We start from the raw sequence: 25,711 nt of genomic DNA on the forward strand, positions 1-25,711 counted from the left end.
GCCATTATAGAAAACAGTATGGAGGGTCCTCCAGAAACTAAAAGTAAAACCACTGTATGATGCAGCAATCCCACTAATAGGTATATACCCAAAGAAACTGAACTCAATTAATAGAAGAGCTTTCTGTATTCCCATATTCATTACAGCACTGTTCACAACAACCAAGATATGGAAAGAACCTAAGTGTCCATCAGTGGATGAATGGGTAAATGTGGAATATATACATGGTGGAATCCTATTCAGTCTTTAAAAGAAGGAAATCTTGCCATTTGCAACAACATGGATGAACCTGGAGGACATTATGCTAAGCGAAATAAGTCAGGCACAGAAGGACAAATACTGTATGATCTCATTCTGTGTAGAATCTAAGAAGTCAAATGCATGTAAGTAAAGAGTAAAATAGTGGTTGCCAAAGGATGGGGAGGGGAGGAAGCGAATGGGGGGTTTTTGGTCAAAGGGTACAAAGCTTCAGTTAAGAGGAGTACATTTTTGATATCTTACATAGCAGTACGAAAATAGTCAAAAATAATATATTGGGGGCTGGCACCATGGCTCACTTGGTTAATCCTCCACCTGCAGCGCCGGCATCCCATATGAGCGCCGGGTTCTAGTCCCGGTTGATCTTCTTCCAGTCCAGCTCTCTGCTGTGGCTTGGGAAGGCAGTAGAGGATGGCCCAGGTGCTTGGGCCCCTGCACCTGCATGGGAGACCAGGAGGAAGCACCTGGCTCCTGGCTTCGGATCTGCATAGCTCCAGCCGTGGCAGCCATTTAGGGGATGAACCAACGGAGGGAAGACCTTTCTCTCTGTCTCTCTCTCTCTCTCACTGTCTAACTCTATCTGTCAAATAAAAAAATAACAATAACATATTGTATATTTTTTAAAATCTAGGAGTAAATTTCGAATGTTTCACCACAAAAAATAAGTAAGCAAGGTAATGGATATATTAATCCACTTGATTTAATCATTCTGCGTTGTATGCATATATCAAACATCACATTGTACCCTGCTACTGCATACAATTATGATTTACCAATCTAAATATTAATTTTTAAAGTATTTATTTATTTGAAAGACAATATGACAGTGTGTGTGTGTGTGTGTGAGAGAGAGAGAGAGAGAGAGAGGATCTTCTATCCACTGATCCACTCTTCAAATGGCTGCAACAGACAGGGTTGGACCAAACCAAAGCCAGGTGCCCAGAACTCCATCTGTGTCTACCATACAGGTGGCAGAGGCACAAGCACTTAGATCCTCACCTGCTGTCTTTTCCTAGCATATAGCAGGAAGCCAGCTCAGCAGTGGAGGAGCCAGGACTTGAACCAACACTCCAATATAGGATGTGGGTGTCCCAAGTGGTGGCTTCACCCGCTGTGCACAATTCCCACCCCAATTTTTTTTTTTGACAGGCAGAGTGGACAGTGAGAGAGAGAGACAGAGAGAAAGGTCTTCCTTTGCCGTTGGTTCACCCTCCAATGGCCGCCGCGCTGCGGCCGGCGCACCGCGCTGATCCGATGGCAGGAGCCAGGAGCCAGGTGCTTTTCCTGGTCTCCCATGGGGTGCAGGGCCCAAGCACCTGGGCCATCCTCCACTGCACTCCCGGGCCACCGCAGAGAGCTGGCCTGGAAGAGGGGCAACCGGGACAGAATCCAGCGCCCCGACCGGGACTAGAACCTGGTGTGCCGGCGCCGCTAGGCGGAGGATTAGCCTAGTGAGCCGCGGCGCCGGCCCTCCCACCCCAATTTTTTAAAGCTTCTAGAGTTTAAAGTGTAAGACATATTAAAAGGGTAAGGAAGCAAAGTGGAAATGAACTTTACACAACATTGAAAGTCAGGAAATAATGGAGCCATGCCTCCAAAATTACAAGAGAAATTTATTTCTAACCTATCAAGTATGAACATTAATCTAATTTTATCAGAAAATGTTCTCAACAATTTACTTCCCGTGTCTTCTTTCTTAAGAAACTCTGGGAGAATTTATTCCAAATATTTAAGAGAATAAAATTGTACAGGAAGGGGAACTTCAGGCAGAACCTGATGAACTCCCTAAAATTAATAAGACAGGGGTGAGAATCCAGGGAGGCTAAATAAGACGGCGTGAGAATCCAGGGAGGCATTCACACGGCAGTGTACCAGAGAGAGCTGCACAGCGAGAATTACAGAGACCTTCAGAGGTTTTCCCTCTAGTATTCAACAGAATACTGATCAATACATCATCTGATCATCTGATCAATGCATCTGAGGAAACCATTCAGTGCTTGGGGAAAAAATCACCCAAAAAGATTAGCGTGAACAGTCCTTGGTGCTCATGTAGAGACAGGAATTATGTCTGTTTCCACCAGCTAAACTGGAAAATCTCATGATTCATAGGACACTGGGTGGAGTACTCAGAGGCATTTTGCCTCAGTAGTGAGGAAAAATTGTCTGTAGACTAAACACTGCTCTCATCTCACCTAACAAATCTCAAATGCAAGACTTGAAAGGATCAAGTTATTTTCAAGTAAACTCACTGTGTCCAAGAACAAAGCTGAAGAATATTTTTAAAGATTTATTTATTTGAAAGGCAGAGTTAGAGAGAGAGAGACAGAGAGAGACAGAGAGACAGAGATCTTCAACACACTGGTTCACTCCCCAAATGGTTGCAATGGCCAGGGCTGGGTCAGGCTGAAACCAGGAGACTAGAACTCCATCTGGGCCTCCCACACAGGTGCAGGGACCCAAGGCCTTGGGCCGTCTTCTGCTGCTTTCCCAGGTGCATTAGCAAGGAGCTGGATTGGAAGTGGAGCAACCAGGACTGAAACTGGTGCCCATATGGGATGCTAGCACTGCAGGCAGCCCCTTAACCTGCTGTGTCACAGCACCAGCCCCCAAGTTTAAGAATATTTGTAGGAGCACAATATATACAGCACCCAACAAGAGAAAATTCACAAAGTTTGGAATCCAATCAAAAATTACCAGAAATGCAAATATTCAAGAAAATACAACTCATAATGAAGCAAATCAACTATTTTAAACTGACTCAGACTTGACACAGATGTTAGAATTAGTAGGTAAAGACACTGACACAGTTTTAATAAACTGCATCCCATACTTTAAAAAAGGTAGAAGAAAGGGTGAATTTAGAGATATGGAAGATATTAAAAATAAATAAATAAAACAAGATCGGGGTTGGCACTGTTGCATAGTGGTAAAGCCACTGCTTGAGGTGCCAGTATCCCCTATGGGTGCCAGTTCTATTCCGGCTGCTCCACTTCTGATCCAGCTCTCTGCTATGGCCTGGGAAAGCAGTAGAAGATGGCCCAAGTGCTTGGGCCCCTGCATCCACGTGGGAGACCCAGAAGAAGCTCCTGGCTCCTGGCTTCAGATTGGCACAGCTCTGGCTGTTTGGCCATTTGGGGAATGAACCAGAGGATGGAAGACCTCTCTCTCTCTCTGCCTTTGCCTCTCTGTAGCTCTGCCTTTGAAATAAAAATAAATAAATCTTAAAAAAATTCTGAATGCAAAAATGTTTATTACTATTATTATTATTATTGAACAGTGGAAATCAAGGATGGGGCATACCAATTTCTTGCACTGCAACTTGTGATAATATTTTACTTTCTAACTATGTACAAGGTATCACTTTGATAGAAATAAATTTTAAATATGAGTATTTGAGAATTAGGGGTGAGTAATTGGAATGTTTCTAACAAAGTTTGCTATGAAAGGAAGGAGAGGAATATGGTGATAAACAGAGGGGATATGAGGTGGAGGAAAGTTGTGGTTTGGGTTTTTTAAGGTAAGAGAAACAAATGAGTTTAAAAGTGGATATAGATGCGGAGAAACTGAAGCTATGGAAAAGAGAGGACATGTGACCAGTGCATGAATGAACAGACATCTCTTTCACAATAAGCAGAGGTAATGGATGTGGATAGAGGCACGCCTAGCAGTTTGGTATGAGCAGCTGAGAAATTTATCATTTCATATCTACTTTGCTTTGTAAAATACGGGGGCATCTGCTGAACATAAGCAGCAAAGTGGCAAGGCTGGAATTTTGAGATGAGTGCAAGAGATTTGAAATAGTAATTTGTGGAGATGAGTTAAAAAGAAAGCTGACCAAAGCCATACAGAGGGATTCCAGGTCAGTACCAAGAGCCCAGGTGGGATTAGCAGTCATAAACGTACGGTGCAGTAACACTAACATCCTTGATTATGTGATTTTCTCCAGCAGGGCTCTGCAACTCAAATGCAGATGGTGCCTGACTTATGACGGTTCAGCTTAGCAATTTTTTGACTTTTAAAATGGTGTGAAAGCCATATACATTCTGTAGAAACTGTAGTTTGAATTTTGAATTTTGACCTTTCCCAGCTAGTCATGGATAACACAATCCTATCTTGCAGTTCTGGGTGGTGGCCGTGACTGCCAATCAGCCACACAATCACAAAGGGCAACAACCAATGCTCTACTGTGTGTTGTGTTGCTAAGCTAGGATGTTCAATAGGTTAGGTGTACTGGATGCATTGTCCACAGAAGGAATAACCTTACATAAACTGTGACATTTAGTAAATATGAATGTATCGCTATTGGGTCCCCTGTTGTAACAGTGGAGAGGCAGAGAGAGAGAGAGAAAGGTCTTCCATCTGCTGGTTCACTCCCCAGATGGCCACAATGACCAGGCCTGGGCTGACCCGAAGCCAGGAGCTTCTGCCAGGTCTCCCACATGGGTGCAGGGGTCTAAGGACTTGGGCCATTTTTTACTGCTTTCCCAGGTCACAGTAAAGAGCTGGATTGGAAGTGGTGCAGCCGGGACTCGAACTGGCGCCCATATGGGATGCCAGCACTGCAGGCGGCAGCTTTACCTGCTACATCACATCCCTCAATCTTTTCAATTTACAACGAGTTTATCAGCATGTAAGTCATGAAATATCGGTATAGGCAAGGAAAAGGTGGGAACAGTTGGACTGATTCAGGGATGGGACTTTATCAGGTTGTAGTGCTAAAGGACAATAGGGCTAGGGAACTGGGGATGCTGAAAAGAGAATTGCTGAAGTGAGAAATCACAGACTCTAAATAAGCTAAAGAAAAAAATTTGAAATCCATGTATACAAAGGGTCTTCAAAAAGTTCATATAAAACTGTGCATGGCTTTCCAAAAATTTTTGCACCAAAATAAGCATTTTAAAAAAATTCCATTTCCACAAACTTTTTGAGGGCTCCTTGTATGTGCTGGAACAGAATTAAGTGACTTTAATTTGTTCCCTTTTCACAACAGCAAGCATTTCAAAAGAATATAAGGAACTCACCTCTCAGCGATATTTTTTGCAGACTGTAGAAACCGTGCCTGATCATTTTCTTTCAGGATATGCTCAGCTTGGTTGATGAGGACTGTTGACCGTTCAAGACACTGTCGGCAATTAGCAACCTGCTGTGCCAACTTTCTCAGTTTCATAACCTTAAAGGAGTTAGTACAAAAAGAAGATAAAACTTGCAATACTTAATTAAAAACAATAAAACAACATGAAGGAGGTCTGCAGTGCTTTTGAAAATAAAGCTTATTAACATCTCAGGGTCCCTAACTACTCACCTTCTCTCCACTAACCACTAAGTCTGTCTTGCGAACTCCTTCTCCCCCTCTACAGTTTGCTCCATTTACACAGCAACAAGCTCAGCCATATACTCTCAGTTGTCTACCTCTTCCTTGTGTTAATAGCATTCATTTTGCTGATTGTAAAGCAATGCACCCTCATTATAAAATTTTTAGAAAATAAAATGTATAAAAAGAAACTCTACAGCCCAGAGATCACCATTGTTCACATTTTATTCTCTCTCTCTCTCTCTCTCTCTATATATATATATATATATGTATATACTAAATAAAAAGTATCTTCTTTTTATTTATGAGGATCTACATTCCTACATATGTATTTCTTTGAGTAACCATGCATACCTGTATGTCCACAAATCTGTGTTCTTGAAAACTTCAATCCTGTGTTAGCTGGAACCACCCAGCATGGCCCAAAGTATTGATCATCACTCTAGGCTCTCACTAACTTCTCATACTATACACACAGTATCAGCTTATAATCACTAACACTGCCCAGCAGGCCAACAAATCTAAAATCATGTAATTGCAAGGAGGTTCATACCTAACCTTAATCATGATTCTTCATTTTCCAGGTTAGAAACCTGGAGTCTTCCCTAACTCTTCTCTTTTTTATCTTTCATATCTAATAAATTAATGATTCCTATTACTTCCTTCCTAGAAACGCCTATGATATTGTTTTAGGTCTTAATCAACTTATGCTAAGGATCAATCCATAAGCCTCAAAGCCTACTGTCAGCATCAATGTATTCTTATCTACCCTGCACACTTCTGCCATATCAATGTCTTCCCTTTTCCTAAGGCAAGTATGGCTTCACAACACCTTTCAGAGTAAGCCTGAAAGGTGGACATTCATGGTTTTTCCAAATTCCTGGTTAACATTTCTACCATTTTTTCACTTTCTGTTTCAAGATATAGAACATTTCCAACACCCCAGAACTGCCATAATGTTTACTGAATTCATATTACTGGGCCAAACATTGCCCCCCCCCCTTTCTCCCTACAACCTCATTTCTTCTTGCTTTTGTGATCCAAATTCAAACTGCAATCATGGGGATCAAACGCTTACATCTGTAAACATCAACTGGTCCTTGACCTCACTGAAGTATTGTGCTTTACCTTTGTCTCTTTGATTTTGACAGCAATCATTTGCTTCCTCTGCTGGATGATCTCTATCAACTCGTCGCATTCTTCCATAAGCTTTGCCTCATGCATAGCAGTATTCACCTGCCAAGAAAGTCCAGAATATTACACAGTGATTGTTGCCTTTGTCCCTTGCTGGCTCTAAAAGGTTCGGACTGACAGCTAAGCATGCACAACTTCTTCCATACCTCCCTCATAAGATCCACTCCTAGAAGAAGGGTAGAGATGATGATATTAATGATGCAAGGGCATTGAAGCACCACAGATAGGAAGCTCTCCGGGCCTCTGGTAGATCATGATGGTTAATGGAAGGCTGGGCAGAAGGACAGATGAGATGGGGGCATGTTATTCCCACTGTGCACTTCCCTTTACTCCAGCACCCTGTCCTCCTGCTGTTCTTTTGGAAAGAGGGTAAGGAGATTTATGTATGTCAGGAAAAGTGAATCCTTCTCCACAGGCATAATAATATTAAGATAACATTACAATAACATACTTATACTGTCCTAACAAGAATGTTTTCAATTTTCCTATTGCCTTCTAATTTTTAACTATATGAATGGGTAGATATATTTTCACATTAAATATGTGAACTGGTATATATTTTTTCTCATAGTAGTCATCACATTCTAGTGGGTATTTCTCACCCTAGGCTGTCCAGCAGCTGAACATCTATCCTATTTTGCAACACTGGCTACAACAAAATATTTTTATTACAAAATCAAGAAAGCCACCTTTCTTCATTGTCTCCATGGACTGATTTCTCTTTCTCCCTATCTCTATTACTATTGACATTACATGGTACAGAGTCCCCAAGGGAGCTTAAATTAGGGCAGGGGATCTTTGTACTGCCCAAGCATAGAGGGAAAGGAAAAGGAAAAGAACTGACATCTTTTCAGTACTTAATGTCAGGCCCTTTATAGATAAATTATTTTGTAATTACCACAACAACTTTTATTTCAGTTTCACAGATGGGGAAACTGGGGCTCAGCAAATTTTATGCAGCTAGCTCAAAATCACATAGCTAGTAAGTGGTAAAACCAGAATTCAAACCGAGTTCTGTCAAGTGAAACCCCTGGGCTGGTTGGGTGGGCAGACGAGGTTCAGATCCATTTCAGCAGCACACAGAGCAGTCACACAGGGAAGCACAATCATTCCAAGAGTTTATTCAAGGATCACTCGAGCAGAGCTCTAGAAGGCTGAGGAATAGACAATGGGTTATTTAATAGCATCAAAACTCAAGGGGCTAGACGTGCTTCATTAGCAAGGTAGGGCTGCATTTCCAGCCGCCATGCTTCTTCAGAGGTTTCCTCCGCCTACTCCAACTCCAGGAAAATATCTATCCCTGGACCCTGTTTACCTCCTCTCTCATCCACGAAGGTCCCTTCAGGCCAATTCTCTTTCCTACTTAACTGAAATGACATATGTTTGCTGCTGAGTGACAACTGAATTTTGCTTGATTTCCACTTTCCAGGGAGAATGCCATAATGAGCTGCTTCTTATTCGGAAAGAACAGTCCCACTCTGGCTACTCTACTTTTTTTTTTCTCAGAACTCCTCTCTCTTTCCCTAAATGGGATCTACCTTTCCAAGGCAGATAGCTTATCATCTCAAGGAATAAGAGATTCGTCTAGTTCTCCCCAGGTCCCTGCTTAGAGTATTTGGAAACACAAGACACTTTCCTTTTATATTCCCTTTTTCAGTCATAGTACAGTACCTTGTTGCTTGTAATTTATTCCTTGTAGTACCCTTTATATAGCATTCAGTATGTCAGACACTGCTCTAATCAGTTTACATATATCAGCATTCTCAATCCTCAAAACAGCCCTGTGAGGTAGATACCATTACTGTCATTTGACAGATGAGAAAACCTAAGCACAGAAAGATTAAGTGCCTTGCTTAAGACTACACAGCTAGTAGTGGTAGCGATGAGATTTGGACTTAGGGAGTCCAAATCTAGAGTCCACCCTTTCAACCATTTCCCATACTACTTGTCCATCTGAGGGTAACAACATCCCTGTCTTTAGTTTATGAAAATCATTATTTCTTTTGCATCATTCATCTTTTTTCTCTCATCCTTTTCTTAGTCGTTTCAGACACCTTGTTTCTCCTAGAGTACCATGTGCTTTTCATGTCCTGTGCCTTTGTCCAAGACTATCCTTTTACTTGAAAGTCATTCCCCATTTTGTTTACGGAACAAGCGTCTACTTATCTTTCAAAACTCTGCTCAGGAGCCGGTGCTGTAGTGTAGCGGGTAAAGCTGCTGCCTGCAGTGCCAGCATCCCATATGGACGCCACTTCCAGTCCCGGCTGCTCCACTTCCTATCCAGCTCTCTGCTATGGCCTGGGAAAGCAGTAGAAGATGGCCCAAGTCCTTGGGCCCCTGCACCCACATGGGAGACCCAGAAGAAGCTCCTGGCTCCTGGCTTTGGATAGGTGCAGCTCCGGCCATTGTGGCCATCTGGGGAGTGAACCAATGGATGGAAGGCCGCCCCCGCCCCTCTGTAACTCTGCCTTTCAAATAAATAAATAAATATTTAAAAAAAACTCTGCTCAATGAGCATCACTTCAGTGACTTTTCTCATCTGCCTGGACACAAGGGATTGGTCCTCTATTTATATTCTCATAGCACTTTATTTATATATCATTCAATAAAGCCACTTACTACCTTTTATCATAGTAATTGTATTAGTCTATCTTTGTTGCTTAAACATGAGTTCTAGGGACCATGGATGGTGTCTTATTATCTGGCTTAGTCTCTCTGTAGCACAGTGACTGGTACATAGTAGGTGTTCAGTAAATATTTGTTGGACTGAACTGAACAGGGAGAAAAGTATATTTTACTGCTTGCTGGACATGTCCACTTGGCTACCTAAGTGATCCTAAACTCAGTACAATATATCTAAAAACAAACATCATTTTCCCACTTGGCTTCCACCTCTGATTTCCTATGTTTTATGACTTCTACTCTCATTATTGCAGTTACTCAAGTGCAGTAAACTCTAACTTCTACTTCTCCCTCTTCTCCCACTACCGTTCTTCTGGTAAGTAATACAGTGAGGATCGGAGCCGAGAAACCAGTAAGCTGAGGCACCTATCACCCTTTTGGACTATGATTACAAAAGTCTCTTTAATCAATCTCCCTACCTCCAGAATATCTCCTTTGCCACTCATTCTCATAAGCCTTCCTGTATCCTGAAGCCAGGGGAAATCATCACCATCTTCCTCATCAAACATGTATCATCATCTTTTGTGTTCAATGCATTACCCTAAATTCTCTGCCATCCATAAATTTAAAGTCTGGGTAGGGAAGTGCCACATACTTATAAAACAAACCAGTTGAGCTAAATACCAAATGAGTGATGCAGACCATTATCTATGGAAATCAAAAGGAAGGACCATTCTTATTTGGGAAGTACCTTAATGAAAATGGGCTTGGGCAGAATTTTAAAGATGAAATAATGCTTAGATTAAATGGTGGGAAATTCCAAACCAAGCAAATGAGATTAAATTTTATGCTTTAGACAATATGGTATCTTTGAAAATATTTTTGATGGGGAAGAAAGGTAGTGACAATAGTCATAGTTTACACTTTTTTTAAAAAAAAAAAAAGAAAATGAAGTAGGATTGATTTGATGGGGCCGATGGTAAGTTTGAAGATGATTTAAGAGGGCTATTGTGATGTGGATGGAGTCTAGCCAAGGAAGATAGCAGGAATAGAAAGGAAAGGTCAAATATAAGAAGCACTTTCTTGCTCAAAAATCTTCTAGACAGCTCCTCGAGGAAAGGATTTAGGCTAACTTGTGCCTCCCACTGTAACTGGTGTAACTGGTGTAACGCTTTGCACACAACAAACACTTAAGAAATATCATGGATTGATTTAGCATAGTAAAAAAAAATCAAAATAAGAACGCCAAACATTGAAAAATACATAAATTAGTAAACATATTTTGTAAAGAAAAATGCAGGCTGAAATGAAGGAGTTGGATGAGAAAGATTTTTTTTTTTTTGGACCATCACATCAGGGGACATAAAACAAGCAGGCGCAGCTAGCAGAGCAGAAAGTTGGCTAAAGAGGCAAAATCCCAAACTGAAGGTAAAGCAGTGACATTAAAATCTTTCCATGTCAAGAAGCAGTCCAAGAGAGCAGGGTCCGTAAGAGTTTTCTGAACGGGAAATACTCCAGGGCCAAACTGTCTTCATGATGTGAATAAAACATCTCAAATTGCTTGGAAGACTCTCGAAAGCCCTCGTATTTTCCTTGTTTGCAGTTTTGTTTGAAAGGACCATGAAGTATTGCACTTACTTATTAACCCTTAGTTGAAAATAACTGGAGTTATCTTGATAAATGTTTTTGGTTAGTTGAATGAATGACAGGGTGGGGTGGATGGAAGATCCCAGCTCTCTGTTTGACCTTTGCTCTTTGTTTTGGGTTAGTGAATTTGGTTACATGACTCTGTATCTGTGAAAAAAAAATTTCTCCTTCTTAAAAATACCATTAGGGCAATCCTAGCAATCTATTTTGTATAAATCCAGTCTCCCCACAAAGGGGCAATTTGTGATACCCAAGACTAAGTGTCCTAGCCTCAAACTTCCAAGGCTTTAGCACTAAGTACACAGGTCTCCCTGATAAGTTGCTAGGACCTTTTCTCTGCTTTATGATTTGTTGCTTTCTTCCCAGAGGATGAAAGAATTTGACTTGCATATTTCTTTCCAACTGCCCATCTCTATCTCTTGAAGTTTTCTCCTACATCCCAACCTGAAGATTTACTACAGAGTAAGACCTGCTATTCTCCAATTTCCACCCTTCCCTAATGCAGACACACAAGTCCTCTGCTGGAAAAATCTCACTGCTGGAAATAAATATGTGAGAGTTCACTAAAGCCCCAAGTCACAAAGATTCAAGAAACAGCTGCTTTCAGAAAGCTTATTGTATAGGTCTTTTTTATTCCTGAATCTAAAGTTCATCAGCCTTCCCTCCAACTCACCCCCATGGGAAACATCCCCAGTTGACCCCTCCTTCATCTCAGTCATAGCCATCAGTCCCCTGGAGTGCTGCACAGGAGTTTAGAAGCCAATGAGATTTCCTCTTCAGGTGGAACATGTATGAAGTAGTACATGATTTCATACACCCACACACTCAAGGACAATTCATTTACACTGCAGTAGAATGCCTTGCTGGCTTCTCCATTTCAGTGCCCTTCATTCTACACAGTCAATGCCAACATCATTTATTTCCTAAAATCTTCTGTCCAAATAGATCTTCTTCTTCTCCCTAGACTGAAGATATTTGGGGAAGTTTTTATTTCCGCAAACATTTAGTAAATGCCTATCACATACAAGGTGTTATCCTGGGTTCCCTCAGTGGAATAGGATGATGAAAAAGACTCAGCTTCTGCCTTCAAGGCACTTCCAATCTAGTGAAAAAGATGAGTGTGAATACAACTAACTATCATTTGAGGAGTAGAAGAATGAATAATATAATACAAATAAAACCCTATGAGATCTAGGAAGTGAAAACTAATTTGGCCTGTGGAAAAGGACAACTGCAGGATTAGGAAATGTTTCATGTAGCTGAGCTGGTCTTGAAGGATGAGCAAGACCTGGTCAGGCAGCAATGGGGTTTGAGGGGAGACAATGCCAGGTGAAGAGAATGATCATTGAACAGCATGAGAAAAAACATAAACAGAAAATTTGAGTACATGTTTGGGCAAAACAGATCAGCCTGACAGCTGCAATAGAGGGAAATAAGGCTTAGAAATAGAGGTTGCAGATACAAAAGTATTTCAATGGACACTATGGGAAACGGTGACTTGATCAGCATAGCCCTGACTGTTAATGAACAACTTAATACATTATCCCTCTTAGTAGCTTTTTTGTCTGTTCTACTTAATACGACTGGTTTAATTCTGTAATTAATACACAGTTATTCTTAAGTGTTAAAAATTAACTGAAATGTGATCCCTGTTAAACATAAGAGTGGGAATAAGAGAGGGAAGAGATGTATAATTTGGGACATGCTCAAGCTGACTTGCCCCAAATGGTAGAGTTAAAAACATACCAGGGGATTCCAATTCAATCCCATCAAGGTGGCATGTGCCAATGCCATCTCACTATTCCAAGTGATCAATTTCAGTTCACAATTGATCATAATGAAAGGACTAAGAGTCAAAGGGAGCACATAAACAAGTCTAGTACCTGCTAACACTAACCGATGGAATAAATAAAGGGGAGAGTGATCCAACATGGGAAGTGAGATACTCAGCAGACTCATAGAATGGCAGATGTCCTAAATAGCACTCTGGCCTCAGAATCAGCCCTAAAGGCATTCAGATCTGGCTGAAAAGCCCATGAGAGTATTTCAGGCATGGAAAGCCAAGACACTCTGGCAAAAGATCTCTGCGAGTGAGATCCCAGTGGAAAGAACAGGTCTTCAAAGAAGGAGGTACCTTTCTCTGAAGGGAGGAGAGAACCTCCACTTTGACTATGACCTTGTCTAAACAAGATAAGAATCGGAGAACTCAGAGGGCTTCCATAGCCTTGGAAACTCATGACTGGAGCATAGGGAGACTACTGATGCCATAGACAGGAGTGTCAATTGGTAAAGTCAACAACAGGAGTCACTGTGCACTTACTCCTCATGTAGGATCTCTGTCCTTAATGTGCTGTGCATTGAGATTTAATGCTATAACGAGTACTCAAACAAAATATTTCACTTTGTGTTTCTATGGGGGTGCAAACTGTTGAAATCTTTACTTAATGTATACTAAACTGATCCTCTGTAAAAAAAAAAAAAAAAGAAAAAAGAAATTATCAACTCCCAACTTGACTCTCACTGGGATTAAACATGACAATAGGTCTGATCTGATTTCATCATCATTTAAAAAAAATCATCTATTATTTTTCACTTTATGTTTCTGTGTGAGAGCAAACTGTTGAAATCCTTACTTAATGTATACTAAGCTGATCTTCTGTATATTAAGATAATCGAAAATGAATCTTGATGTGAATGGAGGGGAGAGGGAGTGGGAAAGGGGAGGGTAGTGGGTGGGAGGGACGGTATGTGGGGGAAGCCATTATAATCCATAAATCGTACTTTGGAAATTTATATTCATTAAATAAAAGTTAAAAAAAATAAAAAAAAGTATTTCAAAATCTCATGGGAAATGGAATTAAAATATGTTTATTTTAGCCAGCGCCGCGGCTCACTTAGGCTAATCCTCCACCTGCGGTGCCGGCACACCGAGTTCTAGTCCCGGTCGGGGCGCCGGATTCCGTCCCGGTTGCTCCTCTTCCAGGCCAGCTCTCTGCTGTGGCCAGGGAGTGCAGTGGAGGATGGCCCAAGTACTTGGGCCCTGCACCCCATGGGAGACCAGGAGAAGCACCTGGCTCCTGCCATCGGATCAGTGCGGTGCGCCGGCCACGGCGGCCATTGGAGGGTGAACCAATGGAAAAGGAAGACCTTTCTCTCTGTCTCTCTCTCTCTCACTGCCTAACTCTGCCTGTCAAAATCAAACAAACAAAATATGTTTATTTTGCTGCAAAAAATTAAATCCATGCATGGTCTTTTCATAATATGCATTACTATGAACTTTTTGAAGACCCCCCTCATATGCATGGACTTCAAAAAATTTTACATCAGGGACAGACATTGTGCATAATGAGTTGAGCCACGGTCTGCGATGCTGGCATCCCATATGGGTGCCGGTTTGAGTTCTGGCTGCTCCACTTCCTATGCAGCTCCCTGCTAATGTAATGTGCCTGGGAAAGCACTGGAAGATGGCAAATGTGCTTGGGCCCCTGCAACCACGTGGGAGACTGATAAGAAGCTCCTGGTTCCTGGCTTTGGCCTGGCCTGGCCTGGCCCTGGCCATTGCAGCCATATGGGAATGAATCAGCAGATGGAAGATTCTCTATCATCTATCTCTATCTCTATCTCTATCTCTATCTCTATCTCTATCTCTATCTCTATCTCTCTCTGTGTAACTCTGAATTTCAAATAAATAAATCTTTTAAAAAATTGCATGAAAATAAAATAAAAGGTAATTTAACCCTTTAATTGCATTTTCCAAGAACTTTTTGAAGCACTCTAGTATTTATGGAGAGGTGTGCTCTCATTTTGAATATCTGAGAATGGTTGGGAAAAAAAAAGTCAGGATCATAGCAGCATACTAATACCTTAAGCATCTTAGTTAAGAACCAGGTAGAGAGAGAAAGGCACAGTTCTGGAAGGAGTGGGAGGGCAAAACCAACTTCCTGCTGCCCATTATCGCCTAGGACTACTCAGGTGATCACCACCCTACCTTCTCAAGCTCCACTGAATTGGAGTTCAGAGGCTGAGGTGGGCCTTTTCAACATACAGTTGTTGCCATGCACACGAGATGAGAAGGAAAAGTGAGAGGCAAATTAGATATCTGATGAATTATCAAGAAGATATTATGAACATGCTTGTCACCTTACTGAGCTGCAAAGAATTCATTACTTTCTTGTAATGATGCATTAAAAAAAATCCAAGGTTTATGAAGTTGACACAGTACTCACTGTGGCAGCATCAAAGCTCAGGTGCTAAATCAGATATATTCTCTCTCTCTCTCTCTCTCTCTCTCTCTCTCTCTCTCCTTCACACACACACACACACACACACACACACATCACCAGCACCACCATGTCCAGCACCTCAGCCCTGTTGTATCAGGAAGACTCAGATGTCTAAAAGGAAAACATCCCAATGCTTCAAAGATAGTCCTGCCAGTTTTACATAAAAACAAAAAGTGGGGTGAGCATCTGGTAGAGCAGTTAAGGCACTGCTTGGGATGCCTGTGTCTCATACTCAAGTGCCTATGTTCAAGTCCCAGCTCCACTTCTAATCTCAGCTTCCTGCTGAGCACCCTGGGAGGCAGCAGGTGATGGCTCAAGTACTTGGGCCACTGCTACCCACGTGGGAGACCCAGACTGAATTCACAGTGTACTAGCAATCACTCTCTCTCTCTCTCTGCCTTTTAAATAACATGAAAATAAATTTTAAAAATTTAAAAATAAAAACTAAAAGAAACAGATGTTTTAAAAATGGCCTTGTTTCTTTAAATTTGGGGGAGGGTGATGAATTAACAGAATATGGAATATGAGAAATTATTAATAGGATTTTTAGTCCCCTGTACCAAAACAACCATAGCCTAGAGGGCAAAAAATTACTGAGGTTTAACTAAGTAACCTATGGTCTTTGATGCCTCAGTTTATTATTATTATTATTATTATTATTTTGGCAGTGAAGAGGATGAGGAATTAGGTGACTAGAGATAGGTGGGGCACAGATTATGGAAGTCAGAAAAGTGGTATAGATGGGGAGGTGACAGCCAAACCATCTCTAAAAGTATAAGAATTCCAGTGAATTGGGTCCAGGGAAGCTGTGGGAAGCCTCACGATGAAGACACTGACTGCAAGACAAGCTTGTGAGGAAAATACATAATAGTTAACACTTGTATAGTGCTCACCACATGCTAACCCATCGATTCATGTATTTTCATTCATGTACTTTTTCCATGAACCCTACCAGACAGGCACTATTATTATCATTCCCATTCAACAGAAGAAACAGAAACATACAAGTTATGTAACTTGCCCAAAGTCCTGTAGCTAGTAAATGCCAGAGTCAGGATATGCATCTAAGCCGCATGCCTCATGTCTATGGTTTTTAACTACTGTGTGTGTGTGTGTGTGTGTGTGTGTGAGAGAGAGAGAGAGAGAGAGAGAGAGGGAGGGAGAAAGAAAGAGACTTCTTTTCCTGTTAGAGTTGCCTCTCAAGATAATCACATTCCCGGGGCTGGCACTGTGGTCTAGCAGGTAAAGCCACCACCTGCAGTACCGGCATCCCAAATGGGTACCAGTTCAAGTCCTGACTGCTCCACTTGTGATCCAGCTCTCTGCTATGGCCTGGGAAGGTAATAGAAGATGGCCCACGTCCATGGGCCCCTGCACCCATGTGGGAGACCCGGAAGAAGTTCCTGGCTCCTGGCTTTGGATGGGCTCAGCTCCAGCCATTGTAACCATTTGGGGAATGAACCAGTGGATGGAAGACCTTTCTCTCTCTCTCTCTCCTTCCTTCTCTCTGTAACTCTGTCTGTCAAATAAATAAATAAATCTTTTTTTAAAAAACAATTTATCGGGGCTGGCGCTGTGGTGTAGCAGGTAGAGCCACTGCCTGCAGTGCTGCCATCCCATATGGGCACTGGTTAGAGTCCCAATTGCTCCACTTCCGATCTAGCTTTGCTATGGCCTGGGAAAGCAGTAGAAGATAGCCCAAGTCCTTGGCCCCTGTACCTGCGTGGGAGACTTGGAGGAAGCTCCTGGCTCCTGGCTTCAGATCAGCCCAGCTCCAGTCATTGTGGCCATCTGGGGAGTGAACCAGCGGATGGAAGACCTCTCTCTCTCTCTCTCTCTGCCCCCCCCGCCTCTCTTTCTCTCTCTAACTCTGACTTTCAAATACATAAATAAATCTTTAAAAGAAGATAAATGAATGTACATTGCTATTGAGTCTACATGAAATGAGGCATAAACCTTTCTATTGCTTTAGAATCATGGAATTATTTGATCTGAAAAAAAATCTGAAGAAATCATTGATTCCTACCTCCCCACTTTATAGATAGAAATATAAGGACTAAGAATGGTAAGACTTATCCAACATCATATTATTAAAAAAATCACAGCTGATAAAGAATAGATCAGTGGTTGTGAGGGGGACAGACCAGACTATAAAGATGTAGCCCAGGGGCCGGCGCTGTGGTGTAGCGGGTTAAGCCATTGTCTGCAGTGCCGGAATCCCATATGGGTGCCGGTTCAAGTCTCAACTGCTCCACTTCTGATCCAGCTCTCTGCTATGGCCTGGGAAAGCAGTAAAAGATGGCCCAAGTCCTTGGGCCCCTGCACCTACGTGGGAGACCCGGAAGAGGCTCCTGGCTTCCATTTGGCACAGCTCCGGCTGTTGCAGCCAGGGAAGTGAACTAGTGTATAGAAGATCTCTCTCTCTCTCTCTCTCTCTCTCTCTCTCCTCTCTCTGTGTAACTCTGACTTTCAAATAAATAAAGAAATCTTTAAAAAGAAAGATGTAGCATAAATAAGCTTTGGGGTGATGATGTAATGTTGTACCAAATATGGTGGTGATTATAAGAACCTATACATGAAATAAAATTAACAGAACTGTACGTCCCATACCAAAAATAAAAGTTTGAGTGCGTGTAAAAACTGGAAAACCAAGTGAGATCTGTAATCTACTTAATGGAATAGTGCAGCAATGATGGTTTCCTGGTTCTGATGGTTATGGGATCAGGTAAGATATTAGTATTGGAAAATTTAGGCAAATGGGACTCTATTACTTTAGCAACTGCTATGTGAGATTAAATTTATTTCAAGAGACAAAATTGTTTTAAAAAAGAAAACTCTATAGAAGTCCCACTAGTTTTTTTCAGGCTTGAAAAACTGACATTCCTGAAGTTTTCTGAAGTTCTAACATATTTCAGGCCATTGGTCAAATGGCTTCCCTTCTCCGCCGTTAGACATATGCACACATACCCCACTCTGTACCCTAATTTATTTTTGTCGATATCATTTAGATTGCCCAATAACAATTCGTAATTGTAGACTGCATGTCTCCTTTGACTGGAATGTAAGCTGCTTAAGGTTAAGGACTTTATTTTGTTCATTGCTGCATTCCCAACACCCACAATGGTGTCTGGTAACACTGTAGGTGCTCAATAATTAGTTTTGAATGGAAGGAAAGTGTTTTGGTCATAAAATAAAGGTATAATAAAAAAAACTATGCAGCATTGTGGTGCAGCAGGGGTAGGGGTAGGGGTAGGGGTTAGGGTTAGGGTTAGGGTTAGGGCATTATGGTGCAGCAGGTAAAGCCACCACCTGTGACCCTGGCATCCCATATGGGCGCCAGTTCAAGTCCTGGCCGCTCCACTTTCAATCTAGCTCCCTGCTAAGGTCTGGGAAAGCAGTGGAAGATGGCCCAAGTCCTTGGGCCCCTGCACCCACGTGGGAGACTTGGAAGAAGCTTCTGGCTCCTGACTTCAGTCTGGCTCAGCCTTGGTCACTGTAGCCATTTGGGGAGTGAACCAGTGGATGGAAGCGCTCTCTCTCTCTCTCTCTCTCTCTCTGTCTCTCGTTCCTCCCTCTCTCTTTCTCTCTCTGTAACTCTGCGTTTCAAATGAATAAAATAGAACTCTTTTTTTAAAAAAAAAAAGCTGTATACAGTTGGCCCTCTGTATCCATTGGTTCCACAACTGTGGATTCAACCAACTGTGGAGCAAAAATTTTCAGAAAAAAAACTGGGGGCCCAGTGTTGTGGTATAGCAGATTAAGCTGTTACTTGCCACATGAATATCCCATATCAGAATGCAAATTTGAGTCCTAGCTGCTCTGCTTCCTGTGCAGCTCCATGCTAATGTGGCTTGAAAAGCAGCAGGTGATGGATCAAGTGCTTGGGCCTCTGACACCCATGTGGGAGACCCAGATGGAATTCCTGGCTCCTGGCTTCAACCTAGCTCAGCCCTGGCATTGTAGCCATTCTGTGGAGTATACCAGTGGATGGAAGACCTCTCTCTCTCTCTCTCAATCTCTCTCTCTCTCTCTCTCTCTGCATCTTTCTCTGTCACTCTGCCTTTCAAATAAGTAAATACACACATGAAAATATTCAGAAAAAACTATTGTCTGGACTGAACATATACAGACTTTTTTCCTGCTATTGTTCCCTAAACAATACAGTATGACAACTATTTACATAGCATTTACATTGTATTAGGTATTGTAAATAATCTACAGATGATTTAAAGCATGTGGAAGGATGTGCCTAGGTTATAAGGAATTTGAGCATCCCTAGATTTTGCTCTTCTCGAAAGGGATCCCCGCCCCACACTCTGGGAGATGGGCAACTGTACTATGCCAAATTTCTTCATTACATTGGACAAATTTCTTTTGTATTTTCTTTTTACACAATTATTCAAAATTATTTTATCTGATGTATCATTTAAACATTGCTTGCTAAATTATTAAATATTTAAATAGATGTTTGGATAACAACCAAGGCCCTAGGAGACCACACATTCTGAAATATTTCCTTTCCCAATGTTAGCAGGGAAAAAAAAAAAAAAGCTGCCTTTGCTAGGTAATCGCTGCACTTTCTTTACTGCACAAAAGAGTGTACTTACAATAACTAACCACCAGAGGGTACTATTTATTCAATTATTTTTTCTCAGTATCTGTTGTGTAGCAAGTCATGTGCTGGGTATAAAAAAGAAATGGAAAGGATATAGTACCTGTCCTCAGAATTTGTCCTAGTGGGGAGACAAATCAATACATAGAAGTACTATTGGGGCTGGTATGGTGGTGCAGCAGGTTAAGCTGCCACTTGCGACACCAGCACCCCACTGCTGGGAAGGCAACAGTGGATGCCTGAAGTACGTGGGCCCCTGCCACCCATGTGGGAGATGAGGATTAAGTTTCTGGCTCCTGGCTTTTTCCTGGCCCAGCCCCAGCTGCTGTGGCCATTTGGGGAATAAACCAGTGGGTGGAATGTATCTCTCTCTCCCTGCCTTCCTGCTCCTATGTCACTCTGCCTTTCAAATAAATAAAATGATGAAAGTATGCATAAAGAGCTCTGGGTACCCTGAGGGGTAACATCTGAACCAATAAAAGGAGATGGGGACACAGGCATGAGTGATGGCTTCTTGGATGGGAGGATTTCTGAGCTGGGTCTTGAGGGACAATCAGTATTTGGCCAGAAGAAAGGTAAGGAGTGTAAGTAGTGAGAGGAGAGGTGCCGTGTCCATAATTGTGTTCTCCACACCCGGCCCAAGGAAGAAATCTTAAAAAAAAATTTGTGGGACAACTAAACAAAGTATAAAGTGCAGATGACAAAAGAGCATGGTAGAGAATGAGGCATGATGGGTCTCATAAAACTTTGCCTTAGAGGAGATGGGAAACCATTGGAGGGCTTGTGCTAGGGGAGTGATATGATAGGTTTTACATTTTAGAAAGCTTATTCCCACAGAAATATAGGAAATACTCAGTAGGGGGACAAGATGAACCAGTAAGGAGCTATTGTTTCTGAAATGAATGTGGCAAGGCCATGGCCACTGCCTTCAGGAATGTTATATTTCAATGAAGAAAACAACATGTGGTCAGGAAGATCCAATATGGCAGAGTAGGCAGTGTAATACAGGTATGCACAGCTGCTTTGCCAAAATTCATGCAGCTAACATGTAGCAGAACCAGTGCCAGAACCTAGGTTTCCTGATTCCTAGTCCAGAGCTTTTTCCAAAGCCACCCTTTTCAGTCACTTTTACAATTTTGGAATTAATGGAAGGGAAGACGAAGGGAAACCAGTGAAAGCTTATGTCTTCTTCAGCTTCAGAGTGGACTGTGGGGAGCACTTAGCCCATCACTGTACACAAGTCTGACATAAGCACTCCTCCCCAAAACCTTTGTTTGTGGAAGATGGATTCAGCATCCCAATCTCTCTGTATGCATACAGAGCCAGGAATCTCTACTGGGAGGGTCAGAGAAATTCACTCTGACAGCTAAGGTCAAGAATGGCACTGTTCTGAGACAAGAAGTTATTCTTTATGAGGCAGGGGATTTTGAATGAAAAAAAGCATAAAAACCTGGTTCTACATTCAAAAAGAGGCAGATGGTTACTAGAAGCAGCAAGGGCCCAAGTGGAAGAGTGAAGAGAGCTAAAAATAGAGCCTGTATTGCTTGTAAGCTACAGGAGTGAAGTGAGATGGGGGAAGAATGGGGGCATAGGTAAAGAATAGAGAGAAGTACAAGAGAACAGCCCCAAGGACAAGGACCTGAAGAATTCTATGTGACAGTGTCAATGGGAAGGGAAGAAGGGAAGAAGGGAAGCCTCTGAAAAATATTCAACTCTGTGACTAGGTAACAAAGATAACTTAAACCATATTTTCAGGGGTCCCAACAACTTTAGGAGTCAGGAAATAGACTAGAGCAAAGCGATTTCTATGGTGAAAAGTCCAAGGGCTTAAGATGGCGATGAGTAGAGCCCTTGACCAGGTTATCTTGGTGGGAATGGGGTTGGGGGCAGGCAGAGAAAGAGATAAGGGGTGTGTGTGTGTGTGTGTGTGTGTGTGTGTTAAGAGCAGAGGCTCAGGCTGGCACTGTGGCATAGTGGGTGAGGCTGCTGCCTGCAGTGCTAGCATCCCATGTGGGCGCCAGCCAGTTTGAGTCCTGGCTGCTCCATTTCCAATCCAGCTTTCTGCTATGCCCTGGGAAAGCAGTAGAAGATGGCCCAATTCCTTGGCTCCCTGCACCCACGTGGGAGACCCGAAAGGAGCTTCTGGCTCCTGGCTTCGGATCAGCCCAGCTCCAGCCATTGAGGCCATTTGGGGAGTGAACCAGCGGATGGAAGACCTCTCTCTCTCTCTCTCTCTCTCTCTCTCTCTGCGTCTGCCTCTCTGTAACTCTGCCTTTCAAATAAATCAAATAAATCTCTAAAAAAAATGAGCAGAGGCTCTAAGGACAAATTCCCTAAGGATACTGTCAAGGTCTTGGAAGTCCTGTGGTGGGGTTGCATTTTTACTGAATCAAAAACTAAAATTAAAAGAGAAAATAGTGAAAAGAATAGACTTTGAAGTCAGAGCCCCAGGTTAGCTTCCAGGTTCTACTGTTTACCGACAACCAGCCTGCTTGGTTTTGGCCAAATGTTCCAAGTTTCTTCTTTTGAAAATGAAGATAATACTAACAGTTAGCCTCTCAGGGTTTGTACATATTTATCAAACTAAATAACATGGATAAATCACCTAATACATTTCTGATAATTGATAGTGATATGATGTTTTGGTTTTGTTTTGACTGCTACTACTATGATGATGAGGATGATGATGGCAACAGTGACTACTATTGCTGTAACTACTATAGCTTTCTGGGTTATAGCTCATCTGGCTTATTGATATTCAGTTTTTGAATAGACTCTATTTTGCTTTCTGGAATGTACTGAGTGGTGATTTGTTTTTCTCTGAGATTTCCATGGCCCTTTTCTGATTCTTCCTTCCACATCCAAGCACCAAGACCTCATTCCCAAATACAGTTACATCCACACTGCTGGACAGGGTTGGCCCTGCCTCTGAAGGGAAGATGGCTTCTCTTCCTATCGGGAGTCACACTATTACCCATTCCCTTTATTCATGGCAGAAGGCCGGTGTCAGGATGGATGTCAAGTGCTGACATCTCACAAAATGCTGATTGCATATCACATCCTAGGCTAGAAGGGATGTCGCTGGCCTGCGCAAGTTACTCCCTGTTTTTCTGCCCTGGGCTCCCCTATTATTCACACAATCCCCCTGGCACAGAGTCCAAAATATATTAGGTGGAGTCTAGAAGAAATAGGTGTGTAAGCACAAAGATATCTAACACATTCCCTCAGTTATAAAATCAATGCCTTAGTACATTCAGCTTTTGTCTCTTCTGTGATGCTCCCTGTGGGAGAAGACTCCATCTGTTCTCTAGTCTGAGCTGCAAGCAGAGTGGCGCTCTATACACTAGAGGCTTATTAAAACATTCATTAACGCATTGATGAATGTGCACCTTCCCAATCCAATCTCCGCTCTATATAGCAAGGAACCCACTCATTAGTTTGCCTTTGTTATTGACCAGGGGTAGGGGACAGTTGTTCAAAATATCAACAGTGTGGTAATAAGGAAGTATTACTGGAGTTTGAGGTGTCCCTAGCTTATGCCACCTCATCCAGTGATTCTGATGGGTACTGCCTAACGTTGAAAAGTCTGAAGGCTCAAATATGTGTCAGCGTTTGTGTATCTGCAATGCCTATAATTCATAATCTTTCCATTGTCACTAGAGCAAAGCAATGGGTCTTTATCCCCCACCTCCATCACTAGGACAAAAGGTGACCCTTTTAGGGCTTCTTTTTTCCTTATAAATCTGTTCTTCATGTTACTTTTAACCTGATTTATTTATGTGTAAATGGTGATGGTATGAGGTGAAGGCACAGAATATGATTTGCGTTGGGTCTTTATTGTTGCCTGTGGCTCAGGATTCAGTTACCCATTTTTGGAAGTCCAGCAGCTTCTAGAGAAAATCCAAAGCAAATGGGAAGAAATCTCAACCTGCTGGGAAATTCCAAAGATCTGATCACCTTATTAAATTGTTATTGTTAAGAAAGAATCACAGCTGTGTAGTTATTATAGCTGTATAGCTACAATTTAGCTTAAAGAAGTGCTTTCAGATATGATGCCCTCTATATGTGATCATCACAAGCCTATGAAATAGATAGGGCAGGTCCTACTATCTGCATTTTATGGGTGAAGAAACTGAGATCCAGAGATGTGAAATGAATTATCAAAGTGATGTAAGGCAGGAAGTGACAGAGTGAGCTTCCTAACTCTAGGGCCAGGACGCCTGCAGCTTACGCAAGTTCCATTCCAACCATCGGAACTATCAGAGCAACCCTGTGGTTTGATTGCTCTTTTCGTAGCTAAAACAGGCTTTCTTTGTGGGGTTGTTTTGTTTTGTTTTACGTTGTTTGGAGAAGAAAAGCACCCTCACTTTCTTTTGAAGATTTTCATCTGCTAGGCTTTCATTTCTTCTTAGCACCTTCTTCTTCTCCTGAGAGGCAACTAAGTAGACCGGAAAGAGCTCTGGTTTTGCAGTGAAGCGGGTCTGAGTCTAAATTCCAGCTTTGACACTCAACAAGCTGAGTGACCTTAGATAATTACTTAACACCTCTGAATCTATCTTTCTGACCAGTAAAATGCAAACACTATTACCTATCCCACAAATGGTTGTGAGAAACAAATGAGCTAATAAAGATCTCAGCATACTACCTGGACCATAGTAGGAGTTAAATAAATACTGAGTTCCTTCCTCATTCCTCCCCCACACCAACTTGCTTTGTATGCATGTACTTATTGTCTAGCGAGTTGAAATTCAGGTTTTGATTTATGTCTCTACTTATTCATCTTACTGTAAAATAAGATTGCTGCCTTTCAACTTTTGATGGATTATCTTTTTTTAAGATTTATTTATTCACTTGAAAGGCAGAGCTACAGAGAGAGGTTGAGACAGAGACAGAGGTCTTCCATCCACTGGTTCACTCCCCAAATGGCCGCAACGGCCAGAGATAGGCGGGTGTGAAGCCACCTACCAGGAGCCAGGAGCTTCTTCCCATTCTCCCATGCGAGTGGAGGGGCCCAAGCACTGGTCCATTTTCTACTGCTTTTCCCAAGCCATTAGTAGGGAGCTGGATTGGAAGTGAAGCAGCTGGGACTCAAACCAGTGCCCATTTGGGATGCTGGCATCACAATCAGTGGCTTTACCTGCTAAGCTACCGCATCGGCCCCACTGATGGATTATCTTTTACAGCTGTTACTTCCATAATATTTTGTTGGCTGAGATAGATTTAGAACTTTTGAGTATATGTGCATATACATGAAAATGTTTCTAAGTATTTGAAATACTCAAGTTATTACTCAAATATAATTCCAAGTCTATAAAATTTTGATAAACCATTCTTAGTATCATCTAGAACCTAAGAGGCTAGATTACCCTTATTTGGATAATGAGCTGATTTATTCAGTTCCTTTGGTCTGAATACACTGTAAGTAATACAGGTCTTCAATTTTGTACCAAGCTGAGATCTCACATCCTCAACACATGATTCCAAATGTATTGCCTAATACAGGATGCATCTACTAAAAGCCAATTTCTGGTGGGCTGTCTTTAAACATTAATATTGTTTCATTCTTGCACCCGGATCTTTTCCTGTTGACACATTCTCCTCACTGAGGATGGTCAAACATAGAGGAACATAAACCAGGCATGGGAGAAAACCGATCCGGACCTGAGAGTGGGAATACAGGGCTTTGGTAAAAAATGGACTTGGTAACAAAAATTAAGCTAAGCCACAAATTTTGACTGGAGAAAAGAGGAGGGGAAGGAAAAAAATGTTTAAATGCTTTCTTCA

The 25,711-nt window shown here is 42.0% G+C and overlaps 1 protein-coding gene across 7 annotated transcripts in view; it reads right to left on the reverse strand.

The window, feature by feature from the left end:
- Nucleotides 1-25,711, reverse strand: part of MID2 (midline 2) — a 102,277-nt gene that overhangs the window by 22,953 nt on the left and 53,613 nt on the right. For 6 of the 7 annotated variants that reach the window (XM_070067451.2, XM_070067449.2, XM_070067452.2 and 3 more), the window contains exons 4-5: nucleotides 6,698-6,805; nucleotides 5,280-5,428 (exon numbers count right to left, since the gene is read on the reverse strand). In XM_070067451.2, the coding sequence (XP_069923552.1) occupies nucleotides 5,280-5,428; nucleotides 6,698-6,805 (257 nt within the window). Of the gene's footprint in view, nucleotides 1-5,279; nucleotides 5,429-6,697; nucleotides 6,806-6,909; nucleotides 7,030-25,711 lie in introns of those variants that run through there. The other variant, XM_089323731.1, reaches the window with a different exon arrangement.

This window comes from Oryctolagus cuniculus, chromosome X (assembly GCF_051225735.1).
Source record: "Oryctolagus cuniculus isolate XC-2025 breed Fujian yellow rabbit chromosome X, ASM5122573v1, whole genome shotgun sequence".
NCBI lineage: Eukaryota > Metazoa > Chordata > Mammalia > Lagomorpha > Leporidae > Oryctolagus > Oryctolagus cuniculus.